This window comes from Mytilus edulis, chromosome 13, assembly GCF_963676685.1.
Source record: "Mytilus edulis chromosome 13, xbMytEdul2.2, whole genome shotgun sequence".
Taxonomy (NCBI): Eukaryota; Metazoa; Mollusca; class Bivalvia; order Mytilida; family Mytilidae; genus Mytilus; species Mytilus edulis.
This window is the reverse complement of record NC_092356.1, coordinates 68,814,854-68,827,658: the sequence shown is the minus strand read 5'-3', so window position 1 is coordinate 68,827,658 and position 12,805 is coordinate 68,814,854. Positions and strand designations below refer to the sequence as shown.

The 12,805-nt window shown below is 32.7% G+C and overlaps 1 protein-coding gene across 1 annotated transcript; it reads right to left on the bottom strand.

The window, feature by feature from the left end:
* Positions 1 to 8,250: 8,250 nt before the first annotated feature.
* Positions 8,251 to 12,115, bottom strand: LOC139501175 (uncharacterized). Its single transcript, XM_071290167.1, has 5 exons — positions 11,906 to 12,115; positions 11,369 to 11,479; positions 10,487 to 10,562; positions 9,503 to 9,771; positions 8,251 to 8,392 (listed from the first exon to the last, which is right to left on the bottom strand). The coding sequence occupies exons 1-5, from the start codon at positions 12,035 to 12,037 to the stop codon at positions 8,348 to 8,350; spliced, it is 633 nt and encodes a 210-aa protein (XP_071146268.1). The 5' UTR covers positions 12,038 to 12,115; the 3' UTR covers positions 8,251 to 8,347.
* Positions 12,116 to 12,805: the final 690 nt, after the last annotated feature.

Sequence of the window (12,805 nt, the reverse complement as noted above, 5' to 3'; positions counted from 1 at the left end):
TTTGATAACCACTGGATCATATGATTCTAAGACAAGCCAAACTCTCACCATAACATAAGATAGTGATGTAACAATACATTATAAAACAAACTACGAGTATCAGTTGAAAAGCCTATTTGTCGCTAAACTAATACACACCAAGTGATCAATTGAAATCATTCCTGTGCTAATTTTTACGACGCACTAAAGATTTGGTTAGCCGTTATTGAATATCTGTTTTACAGATGACGATAAACATTTATTTCCCGTGCCTGAAGGAGATATGAAGATTTGTTCACCCAAGATTATTCAAATTTTACGAGGGCTATGCCCGCGGGAAATATGATTTTTCGAGGGTGGGAACATCTTCATATCTCCCGAAGCCAAGGGAAATGAAAGTTTTATTCCAGTGCCTATACTTTTTTTTACTTCTGAACATAAGATAAATTGTTTTCTTATCACTTTGTTTTTTATAACTAAACACAACAAACACTATGATAATAAGAACCGATTAAAAGTTTAATTATTCATTTATTTCTGTTTTTAGATCTGAAAAAAGTTTTTAAAAACGAAATTACTTTACTATCTTTTATTAAAAAAAAAGTGATCAAAAAGTTTTAAAATATAATCATTAACTGTGGGTAACGTCGCGCAAGGCAATCCCGACGTTCAGAGGGAAATATGATATTCAGAAGGGAACATGAAGTTTTGTTCGACGTCACGTGGAATAGTTTCAACCAATCAAATGTTGATTTCGTTATCAAAATCAGCATGCAGTGGAATTATATGTTATATCTAGCAATCTACCGAATTAAAACTATCGCATGGTAACATAATTGAAGTAGAGATATCAAAAAGTATAATCACAAAAATACCGAACCCAGAGGAAAATCCAATCGGAAAGTCCATAATCGCATGGCAAAATTAAATGACAAAACACATCAAAAACGAATGGACAAGAACTGTCATATTCCTGACTTGGTACAGACATTATCAAATGTGGAAAATGGTGGATTAAACCTGGTTTTATAGCGATAAACCTCTCACTCATCAAATTCCGTTATATTTACAGTGAACTAAACAGGCATAATAAATAAAATAGTCAAAATATTGGTACAGCAGTCCTCATCGTGCAACAATTTTAAAAGGGACAATTTAACAGAACACATAAACATCTATCTGCAAACACATTCATTGATTCGCGCGTCTGACGTCAGAAAATTGTATACGTCACATATTTTTGTCGTTCAATGTTTTAAATACAAACAATTTTTAAAATTTTACATGGGTAACCCATTTATAAGATTATAACTTATAAATTTTAATATTTTTACAAGTGTAGATTGTTTTTTGCTTGATTTGTATGTTTAAGATTGTCATTTTAAGGGGTTGTAACTCTTAAATAGTGCATTTTTTAAGGAACCTACATGAAATTTAGCTATTTTGTATTTTAGCCGGAAAAAAACGCACGCTGGCCCTATATCTTTTCATTTGATATTCTCAAGCATTTTCTAAGAGCTATCTTCTCGTATTTTTTTTTTACAATTCAGTCATTCAGTTTAGCTTCAAATCATATAATGATGTTATTTCCTGTATAATCTATACACAATGTGTCATTTTGTCACAACTTGTAGCTTGAGAAAATGCGCGTTGATCTATTATTTTCTTCATTTTCTTTTAAAGTATATCACTATATACTGACAAAGTATGAACAAATTCTATCAATTTTAATTTAGACTCCCAAACCACTTTAAATGAAAAAAATTTACCGAAGATCGTTTCTTTTTTCTACGATGCAAATAGATTTCTTCTCTTTTAGTATCTAGTTTCCCAATGTCATTTTTCTTTGTAATGCCGCAATATATTCCTATCACTTTTACGGGTTCACCCGTTAATTTTATTTCGTCTATCTGTTTTATTTTTATCTAATTGTAGTACGGAAAAAGTACCAAAATCTCGATTATATTTAATACTTAATTTCGGATTTCTTTTTTTGATTTTAGAATTAGAGTTGTATCATCTGCCACTTTTTTCAAGCTATGTATTTTACTATCAAACTTAAATCAATGTCGCTTATATTTTTGCATTGTCTTAGTTGGTTATTCATTATATACTTACAATGTTCCGAAAAGCAGTGAGAAGCACGGTGATCCCTTTCTGATAACCATGAGGGGTCCAAAATGGACAGATACCCAACTGTTATTATATATAAATCAGATTAAAACCAAAATATTCTAAAGTATGGTACATACAATTCCATAGTTGAAAGCTTTTGAAAAATCTACAAATAAAAAAGTACTTTATATATAAACTTATCGGAGTAATATAGTTCATCGTTTTTTTGCCGTAAATTAAATTCTCTGTGTTTGATGTATCCTGTTTGATCAGCATTCGTTTTTAATAATAAAGGCAACAGTAGTATACCGCTGTTCAAAAGTCATAAATCAGTTGTAAGAGAATAAATCCGGGTTAGAAACTAAAACCGAGACACATCAAATATCATTCGGCAATCATCGGTGAGGGTACGGAATCGGCCGAGTTGAGACGAATGATCAAATATAAGAGGGATACAACAGAACAACTGAAACACTGAACTGTATACAAAAACAAAATGCCTACACACATAGAAGATTGGAACCCGTTTTGTTGCTGATGTTAGTACAAATCCGTTAACATGTCTAATTCGGTTGGTCTCATTCGTGAAAAGGGGACGGAATTGTTATAAGAACATTAGAATCATATCCGCTATCACCTGTGATCGGATGTTCCATAACGGTCCATCAACTTGTGATGGCGTCCGTAAATGACTGATACCAGTTAATTGAACGGGTAAGTGTCTCATGTTATGCGTGCATCATCCGCCATGCAAAGCTACATCTAGTCAGAATGTGAATAGTTATCATAGGTACAAGGATTATAATTTAATACGCAAGACGCGGGTTTCGTCTACATAAGACTCATCAGTGACGCTCATATCAAAATAGTTATAAAGCCAAACAAGTACAAAGTACAAAGTTGAAGAGCATGGATGACCCATAATTTCAAAAAGTTGTGCCAAATACGTCTAAGGTAATCTTTTCCTGGGATCATAAATCGAGAACAATACACAGCATCGGTAAGTTTACATTATGGTAATTTTTACTCCAAACTATGTTTGAAAATTTTTATTGTTAGGCATGTTAGGAGGACACTCCTATTAATGAATATTGATGTAAACTAATGTTGAATATATGCGAGGATACATATTCAGTGAGATGTGTAATTGCAAAGCGTTATGACAAGGGTGCTACGTTTGAGAATTTGGAAGATATACAGAAATCATTTTAATCTTTTGTTCTTCAAAGGAAGCCTATGGATAATTATTTCTATGGAAATAACGTAATAGTTATTATGTGTATATTATTTCGGTAACATTATCAATATTTATGACTTTTAATCAGTTAATAATTGTACTATATATTTGCAAACTTCGACGTTATTTGGTCTAGAATTGAAAGTTATTTCAAGGGCAATAATAATACACTTCTTTTAAAGTCTATATAAGAACTACAGTTAGTTATATACTTTAGATTTACATGTATATCAAGGTTAAAATTATTTGTTTACCTACACGGAGAAAATTTCAATTCCTGATACATATATATTTTTTTCCATCTTTATGTGAAGCACAACATTGAGATTAATTGGTTTTGCACCAGTAAGATTCATACTCAAAGATCACCATATTATTTAATTTATAGGCATTGTTATTAAGATCTCCTTCTAAAATGATTTGATGTCGTTTACAATGATGGTTACAATAGTTCACTGATATTTAATCCTCATTATTCAATTAAGAACAAACACAAATATTTGTTTGATTTTATTGTGATTAAGATACTTGTTGACCTTGTACATCCTGTCATTATGTTATCGTTTATTATATTCACGTATTCTTGTTTTTCATTCTTCCTAATGTGCTATGTGTATATATATCTTTATTATATTCACGTATTCTTGTTTTTCATTCTTCCTAATGTGCTATGTGTATATATATCTTTCAGACTCATATATATATATATATATACAACTCGTCTAAACATCAACCCAACAATGTTAGATCTGTAAATTTGCTTTCGCAAATTTTTGGTTCTTCCCTCGCCGGGATTCGAACCCATGCTACTGTGATATCGTGACACCAAATCGCCTGCACTGCAGCCGTCCCGCTAGACCACACGACCACCTGGGCTCTTAAAATAAAGAGCTTTCGCTGGCCGTGTGTTACCTTTCCACGTCAGTTTTAATCTAGCGGCGTACTGCAGTACATGATATATAAGGCATGAAGATGTTATTGTTACAGATCAGCTAAATTATCTATAGTAAAGGATCCTACAAATTAATGTGAGATACAGTCACAGAAAATAATTATATTTATAAGTACGTCTGAGTCAGTGACAACCCTACAACAGATGTATCCATCGGATCGCCATCAATGATGATGATACATGGCTGTGTACATAATGTATATACAACTCGTCTAAACATCAACCCAACAATGTTAGATCTGTAAATTTGCTTTCGCAAATTTTTGGTTCTTCCCTCGCCGGGATTCGAACCCATGCTACTGTGATATCGTGACACCAAATCGCCTGCACTGCAGCCGTCCCGCTAGACCACACGACCACCTGGGCTCTTAAAATAAAGAGCTTTCGCTGGCCGTGTGTTACCTTTCCACGTCAGTTTTAATCTAGCGGCGTACTGCAGTACATGATATATAAGATATATATATACACTTTTTGGTGTTATTTTGATACATACAGGGTGGCTCCGTGCTTATACATCCCGCTATTGTGTTATTGTAAAACATGTTTGTATGCTTGTTTTTTTTTTTGCATTTTTGCCATGTGCTTTTTCCAATTGACTTTTTAGGTTTCTTTGATACATATATGATGTGGCTCTGTACTTTTGTTATTGCACTATAGTTAGTTTGTGTATGCTTGTCTGTCTTTGATTTTAACTAATATGCTTTGTCTATATGCCATTTTGTGCTTCTTTGTTACATATTTGTTTGTTGTTTAGTGATTAAGATTAAAACACAATGTTGACTGCTGCACCCTTATTTGTGGCATGTTTACCCAATATGTCTGTTTGTTTTGTTCACGCATCGTTGTCCATATTATGGAATTTGATGCGACTGTCATACAAGTGAGAGGTTTAGCTAGCTATAAAACCAGGTTCATTTTATTTCGGAGACATTTTTCTATAATTGTTTTTGTTATTTCAGTTGTGATTTTTCAATGGTATCAGAATTTCTTATTGAATCACAATTTTTTTCTCCTGAAATAGAACGATACCTATCGTTTTCTCCGCAGTCGTGAACCAAATTTTACGCTTTTAAATAACGTCTTGTCCCAATCGATTTCCCACATACTTATTGGAAGGTTTGTCACTATTTTGAGTACAAATTTGTTTATTGAATATTGAGGAATTCACATTTTTTAGCGTTTAAATTTAGTTTTTCCCATAACTTGGTTGTCGCTTGGAACAAATACTCTCAGTATAAACGGGTCCGTGTGTTTTATTGAATAACATTATTATGTTGTTTTGTATAATGGTCATGTCTACTTCCCACTGAATCGGACATAACGTCTCTATAATAACCTGGTGTTTGCATTTATTTGGGGAGCGTATTTATCATAACTGTTAATTTTGTAACGTAGCATAGATCCTGGTGGTTATTTTTGGTACCAGTTGTGTTGCTCCTTGCCTCACAATCAAAACAATGAAGGCGAAGAAGCAGTTGGCACCAAAAAAAGACAACAGTAGTATACCGCTGTTCAAAAGTCATATAATCGATTGAGAGAAAACAAATCCGGGTAACAAACTAAAACCGAAGGAAACACATCAACTATCAGAGGAAAACAACAAAACAACAGAAACACTAAAGTGCAACCAAAAAAAACAAACGACAATGCAACACACACAGAAACGAACTATAAGATAACAACTGTCATTTTCCTGTCCTAACTACAAAATGGTGGATTGAACCTGGTTTTGTGGCGAGACAAACCTCGCGCTTTTTTGTTAAATATACCACTAAAAAACAACATGACATGACAAAAATACAATACAAAGAATGCAAGAACATTCAGGACAGAGAAAGTTATTTTGAAATATTTATATTTCTCTAAGCGGTGTTGAGTGACAAAAAATCAAATTATGTGTACGTTGTTGCCAATATGGTGATTCTTCGGAACATTTGATGTTGAAACAAAAAGCCAAGTAAAAACGTATATTTCGCGTTGTACAATCTGTCAGAGAAAACATTATTATACCAATGTTTAGGCTGTTGATTTTCTATTTGGTCGGTTCTTATTTTTTGCCATGACCTTCGGAGTTTGAATATTCCTCTAGTATCATACGGCTCTCGTTCAAAAAAGGAAGGAACATTATAGATATGTTTATGTATATATATCGTTCATTTTCAGATGACTTTGTGATATTTTCCCCTATCAGATGTTGAACAAATGGCATAAATTAGGGAAGTTTCACAAACCTGAGAGTAACGTCAACATTTCTATTTCATATCTCTTTTCTGAGTGGATAACATAACTTGCACGTTGATACAATAGAGGGGCGAAAGATACCAGAGGGACAGTCTAATTCATAGATCGAAAATACTTTGACAACCCCATGGCTAAATATTAAAAAGACAAACAGACAAGTTATAGAACACAACATCCTGCTCCACATGTGGCACCCGTCGTGATGATCATGTTATTACGAACCCGGTAAGTAGTCTAGTTCGGTAGGTCACATTCGTGGTGAAAAGGAAAGTGGATTGTAGTTACGACATAAGGAATATATCATATATCATCTGTGAAACGATCATTGATTCAAACGCACTAAGGTACACAATTCAAACTGGGTTTTGACTGAAAAGTGTGGCGAATATAAAGATAATATTTGTTTAAAAAAAATGCTAAAAATGTCCGCAAATGTATTTTTTATTTTTAAATTTGAATAGGTTAATTGTTTAGCGTCCAGTTGCAAACATTTCAAGTTTATGTAGGGATATACAAAATTTGACTATTTCAATTAAAAAAGTATAATAAATATACTGAACTCCAATGTATATTCAAACATGGCGAACTCCATAAAAACTTACAAAGTCAAACGTAAGACTTTATCAATCAACGGAAATAATGTATTCAATGAAGTGTTTAATTTTGCAGTTGTGCAATTCATTCTGTTAGGGGGTCTTCAGAATTGAGAATTGAGAAGCTAGAACGGGAATTGTCAGGAAAACTTAAAGTACAATTATTATATTTAAAGATATTAAAAAAAGATTGTTTTTTTCAATAAAGGAATTCACCTTTCCTTGAAAAAGATAACGCCATAGTATGCAAGTTGAGCAGACCATAAGAGAGATCGAACGCGTTTTGGATGGGGTTCCCGTTGCTAAGTCTTGAGCTTTCTAAATTGTGTTTCATGTAGTTTTGTTGATCATTTTGGTCTTTTTATGCATTTCGTTTTAAATCTATTTTAGGCATTTGATTTTGCATTATCCTATGGTATCTTCACCTCTTTTTAATTCCAATTGCTTCCCGCTGTGTCGTTACATTTAAACTGGTAAAATCACATGATACATGCAGTATCCATTATCTAATTCAATAAACATGAGTATTGTTTCTTTCCCATTGCATTATAAATTGGTAATTTCATTCGGATGCAACTGAAAATCGATTTATCTTTTGTATGAATGAGGCATAGGTCAAAAGGAGAGTAACCGCACAACACAGAATACAAAGATATAAAAATGCAAAATTTGTTGTTTGACAAACAGTTTGAATATGTCCAAAGGTTTAAATAAACTCATCATAGATACTAGGATTAAAATTTTATATTTACGCCAGACGCGCGTTTCGTCTTACAAAAGACGCATCAGTGACGCTCGAATCAAAAAATGTTAAAAAGGACAAATAAAGTACGAAGTAGTTGAAGAGCATTGAGGACCAAAAAATCCTAAAAATTTTGCCAAATACAGCTAAGGTAATATATTCCTGAGGTAGAAAAGCCTTAGTATTTAAAAAATTGAAAATTTTGTTAACAGCTAATTTATAATTATGAACATATCAATGATAAATCAAGTCAACACAGAAGTGCTAACTACTGGACTGGTGATACCCTCGGGGAATTAACACTCCACCAGCAGTGGCATCGACCCAGTGGTTGTAAATAAACTCATCATAGATACCAGGATTAAAATTTAAAATACTGGTAAAAAATAAATGTGTTTTACATATACTTTATTTAAATCCAAATCTTTTCAGATTAAGATTGTCAACTACGTGAACACTGTATTTCTTTGTAAAGTTAATCCTCATTATTATAACCAATCGTGATGTGGAACAAACTTCAGATGGTCTGGTTCCTAAAAATAGAAAACATATGTATAAGGTACGAATAGATAATAAACAATAACAATCAAAACCAAGGAGTAAACAAAGACTCACAAAACCAAAGGACATTTACATCAACAGTTATAAATAATAATTAAGAAACAACACGAACTTCACTAAAAACCGGGAGTGATCAAAGGTACCAGGATTATAATTTAGTACGCCAGACGCGATTTTCATCTACATAAGACTCATCAGTGATGCTCGTATTTAAATATTTATAAAGCCAAACAAGTTCAAAGTTGAAGAGCACTGAGGGTCCAAAATTTCCAAAAACTTGTGCCAAATACGGCTAAGGTAATCTGTGCCTGGGATAAGAAAATCCATACTTTTTCGAAAAATTCAAAGTTTTGTAAACAGGAAATTTGTAAAAATGACCACATTATTGATATTCATGTCAACACCGAAATGTTGACTACTAGGCTGGTGATACCCTCGGGGACGAAATGTCGACCAGCAGTGGCGTCGACCCAATGGTGTAAATAGTTCAAATGTACCAGGATTATAATTTAGTACACCAGACGCGCGTTTCGTCTACATAAGACTCATCAGTGACGCTCGTATCAAAATATTTATAAAGCCAAACAAGTTCAAAATTGAAGAGCATTGAGGGTCCAAAATTTCAAAAACAGTTGTGCCAAATACGTTATTAGGTACGAATAGATAACATAGGTATTAGGTACGAATAGATGACATATGTATTAGGTGCGAATAGAAAACATATGTATAAGGTACGAATTCAAAACATATGTATTAGGTGCGAATAGAAAACATATGTATAAGGTACGAATTCAAAACATATGTATAAGTACGTATAGAAAACATATGTTTGTGTAAGTCTCGTGTTTTGTAAACTGTTGGGTTTTTTTTCTATTCATTGCATTGTCAGTTTGTTTTCGACTTGTGAGTTTTATTGTCCCGTTTAATATTTTCTCTCTTTCATTCAAAATAATGTCACAATTTATTGCTTGTTATTATTTGAAATTAATTCTGTACTTATTATTTTGTTTTTTTCTGGTTACCATAAAAAGCTGTCAAGATGCTACTCAAAACTTTGCACATACATGTATTGCATAGCTTACCTCATTTATATGGGTTTCATTGCTAGGACAAGGAGAAGGAATATTGAAGACTGTAGAGTTGGTGACTCCTTTTTTAAGTCCCAAATAGCCAGTATTACTGACTGCACTGGATGAAAACCCGGATATCGCTTGAAGAACACACTGTCCAGCACCAACATTTACGACAATTGCAGTTTTGTAGTCCAAAGGATCAGACCAGGAATACAACTTGACTGGAAGTTTGTTGGGGGTAGCTCCATAGTGGGATGATGCTGTGAACCTTGCCTTAGCTATAAAAAAAAACCACACATGTGATAAAATGTTATATATTATGTATTACATATTTTGAAAACTTTTCTTGAAATTGTAGTTATTAACACAGATTGTATAGTGCACAGGTAAATAAAAGAAAAACTTGATAGAAATCGTACTTTCGAGATCCGAGCAAAAACATATACTAAGTATATGCTTCTTTTAATAATTATGTAGGGTTGTAAAAGCGTTGACTGTGCGCAAATTTTTAGAATGAATTTTCTTCTATTGTGTATAGTACTTATATCAACTAAATTTCAAACGGTTAGAGTCTACAGTTTCCGATCGTGTACAATTATTATAACTATTACGAAAATGTAAAATAACAAAAACACCGAATGCCGAGGAAAATTCTAAACGGAAAATCCCTAAATAAATCGTGTACAACTATAATAATTATTACTAAAAAGTAAAATAACAAAAACACCGAACTCTGAGGAAAATTCTAAACGGAAAATCCCTAAATAAATGGAAACATCAAACGCTCAAACAAATCATATCCCTGTCTTGGAACAGGGATTTTTTATGTGAAAAATTGTGAGGTCAACCTTGTTTTCTAGCTTGCTAAACCTCTCACTGGTATGACAGTCGCATTAAGATCCATTATATTGGTAACGATATGTGAACAAAGAAAACAGACGTAATAGTTGAAAATGTCGAATAATTTTAATTCTAATTGGCAAATGTACTTACGAGTCAAACATCCTGTCATACTACCAGTAACAGCTGATGTGTAGCATCGATTATTTATCACTAAGTACTTTTTGCCCTTTCAAAATATAAAATGGAATATTTGTTGTTTGTTGATGTTGCTCATAAGAGTTTTTTTCATTTCTTGTTTTCTATAGATTAGACCATTGGTTTCCGGTTCGAATGGTTTTACACTTGTCATTTTTGGTGCTCTGTATAGCTTGCTGTTCGGTGTGAGTAGAGGCTTCCTATTGAAGGCCGTACCTTGACTCAAAATGGTTTCCTTTTTACAATTTGTGACTTGGATAGAGGGTTGTCTCATTGTTCATTCCAGTACCCAATACTTGATGAGGTTATTTGTTGAAACTCTAATTAATGTTTGCTCCTTGAAGCATAAGCAACCGACCGGATAGGATGAAATATAATGCCTTTAAAACAAGCTTATTTACAATAGTGTCCGTATGATCTTTTTTTATTAAAATAACATAAATAAATTATCATTCAGTTTTTAGCTTTATGGCAAAATAAAAGTATCTATAAAATCCATAAAAAGCTATAAAAAAAATCGCATTAAAGCAATCTATATACTGTGGATTCATTTATTTTCGTTGGTACTAATTTTTCTGGATTAAGGAAAACTTAACTGTTCGTGGATATTTGATTTCGTGGTTTTGCCGAAGTCTGCATACACGTCTTTTGAAAATTTGTAATTCGTTGAACATTTAATTTCGTGGATTATATGTACCCACGCAAGCCACGAAAAGTGGTATCCAACGATTAAAATGAATCCACAGTAGTAAAATATAAAATCTGAATCTGACTTTGACCTGAGTTTACTTATTAGGTGTATGTTTTATTAGTTTATTGCTTTGCTGTTTTACTTACCTTAGTATAATCAAACAATGTTGTAACTACATACTGTCTTCCATTAGCGAACACTCTTCCGGAGGAATAAATTTTCTGCTTAGTTTTGCTGACTGCAATAGCATAGAAACCCTATCAAAAATACAGAAAATTGCTAAATTAATACTAGTATTGTATTATCTTTTAACTGGTCAAAAGGGTACTGTTAAAATGTGTGGGTTATATTGTTCCTTTTGTAAAACGTTCATTTGATACATTTTGAATATTTAACTAATCACTCAAAGCTGACCTTGGCGAATTTCAACTGTTTTTATTTTTTATTTAGTATAACTATAAGGATTCCCGATTTTTTTAATTTGCGGCCTGGTTTTTTTTTATGTTTTTTTTTTGCTCGGTGCATCACTGGTGAAAAGAAAGGTTCGGAAAAAACCTTATAGGTATTTTAAAGTACAGAACAGGATTGATGCAATTTTTATTTTTTGTTTTAAATTTAAAAATGCAAACTCTCAAACATTTTACAGAACAGTCTTATACTTAAATAAATGGTAAAATACATACCGATACAGCCGGAGAGTTGTCAGCTTTATAACTGGCCCCACTAAATCCCTCAAATTCTGACGGCCAACAGCAGCCAAAAACGGATACTATCAAAGCAGCGAAGGATAGAAGGACGACAAGATACTTCTCCATGGTAAACGTTATACTACGAAATAATTAACATCACATCTTATAGTGTCAAGTCCGGAAAGTGTTATACAAATAACGGAAAAGTTGGCAAAACCCAAACAAAGTAATTTGTCTACTCGGAAATGTAACATTTGTTTACATGTATGAAGGTTTTTGACAAGGTCGATATAAAAAAAATATACATAATCGGCAATATTTAAGTACATATTTTGAAACTCATCCCTTAAATCATATATTTATAGATTATCGTTGATCATCTCAACGAGATTGATTCTCTCACTTGAGTCGGTACGGCGAAAGCGAGAAAGGCAATCGAGTTGAGATGATCAATGATAATCTGTTTATCACTATTTTACCTATGACGACGTTGTCAATGTCATGTCAATTTCATTAGCAACGCCACGTGCCTCCTAAGTTTCTAGCGATAATTTTCCATCTCAAGCGACAGTAGCATGAAATAAAATGTTATCCAAAAAAATATCAAAGAAAAAATGCACACAATAGTGAAAAATTAATTTACAACAGTTCATTCATTTGATGTGTTTAAGCTTTTGAATTTTCCTCGGAGTTCATTACTTTTGAGATTTTACTTTTAACATAGCTATGATTTTTTTTTCTTCGGAGAAATGAGTTAATAGAGATCGAGTTTCATAATTCTTGTATTGAAGTGATTATGTTTTCTCTCCACATGTCAAATGCAAACACATAACTACCAAAACTGTAAAATTTGGGATTACAGATGGGTTCATACATTAGAGTGTTAATTTCATA

Bases quoted from the DNA above. Each gene is read 5' to 3' on its own strand.
- LOC139501175 (XM_071290167.1), bottom strand. From the start codon at position 12,037: ATGGAGAAGTATCTTGTCGTCCTTCTATCCTTCGCTGCTTTGATAGTA. The intron at 10,563-11,368 runs GTAAGTAAAACA...ATATTTTGAAAG, and splicing joins CATTGTTTGATTATACTAAG to GGCAAAAAGTACTTAGTGAT. The intron at 8,393-9,502 runs GTAAGCTATGCA...TTCTATTTTTAG, and splicing joins ATGAAACCCATATAAATGAG to GAACCAGACCATCTGAAGTT.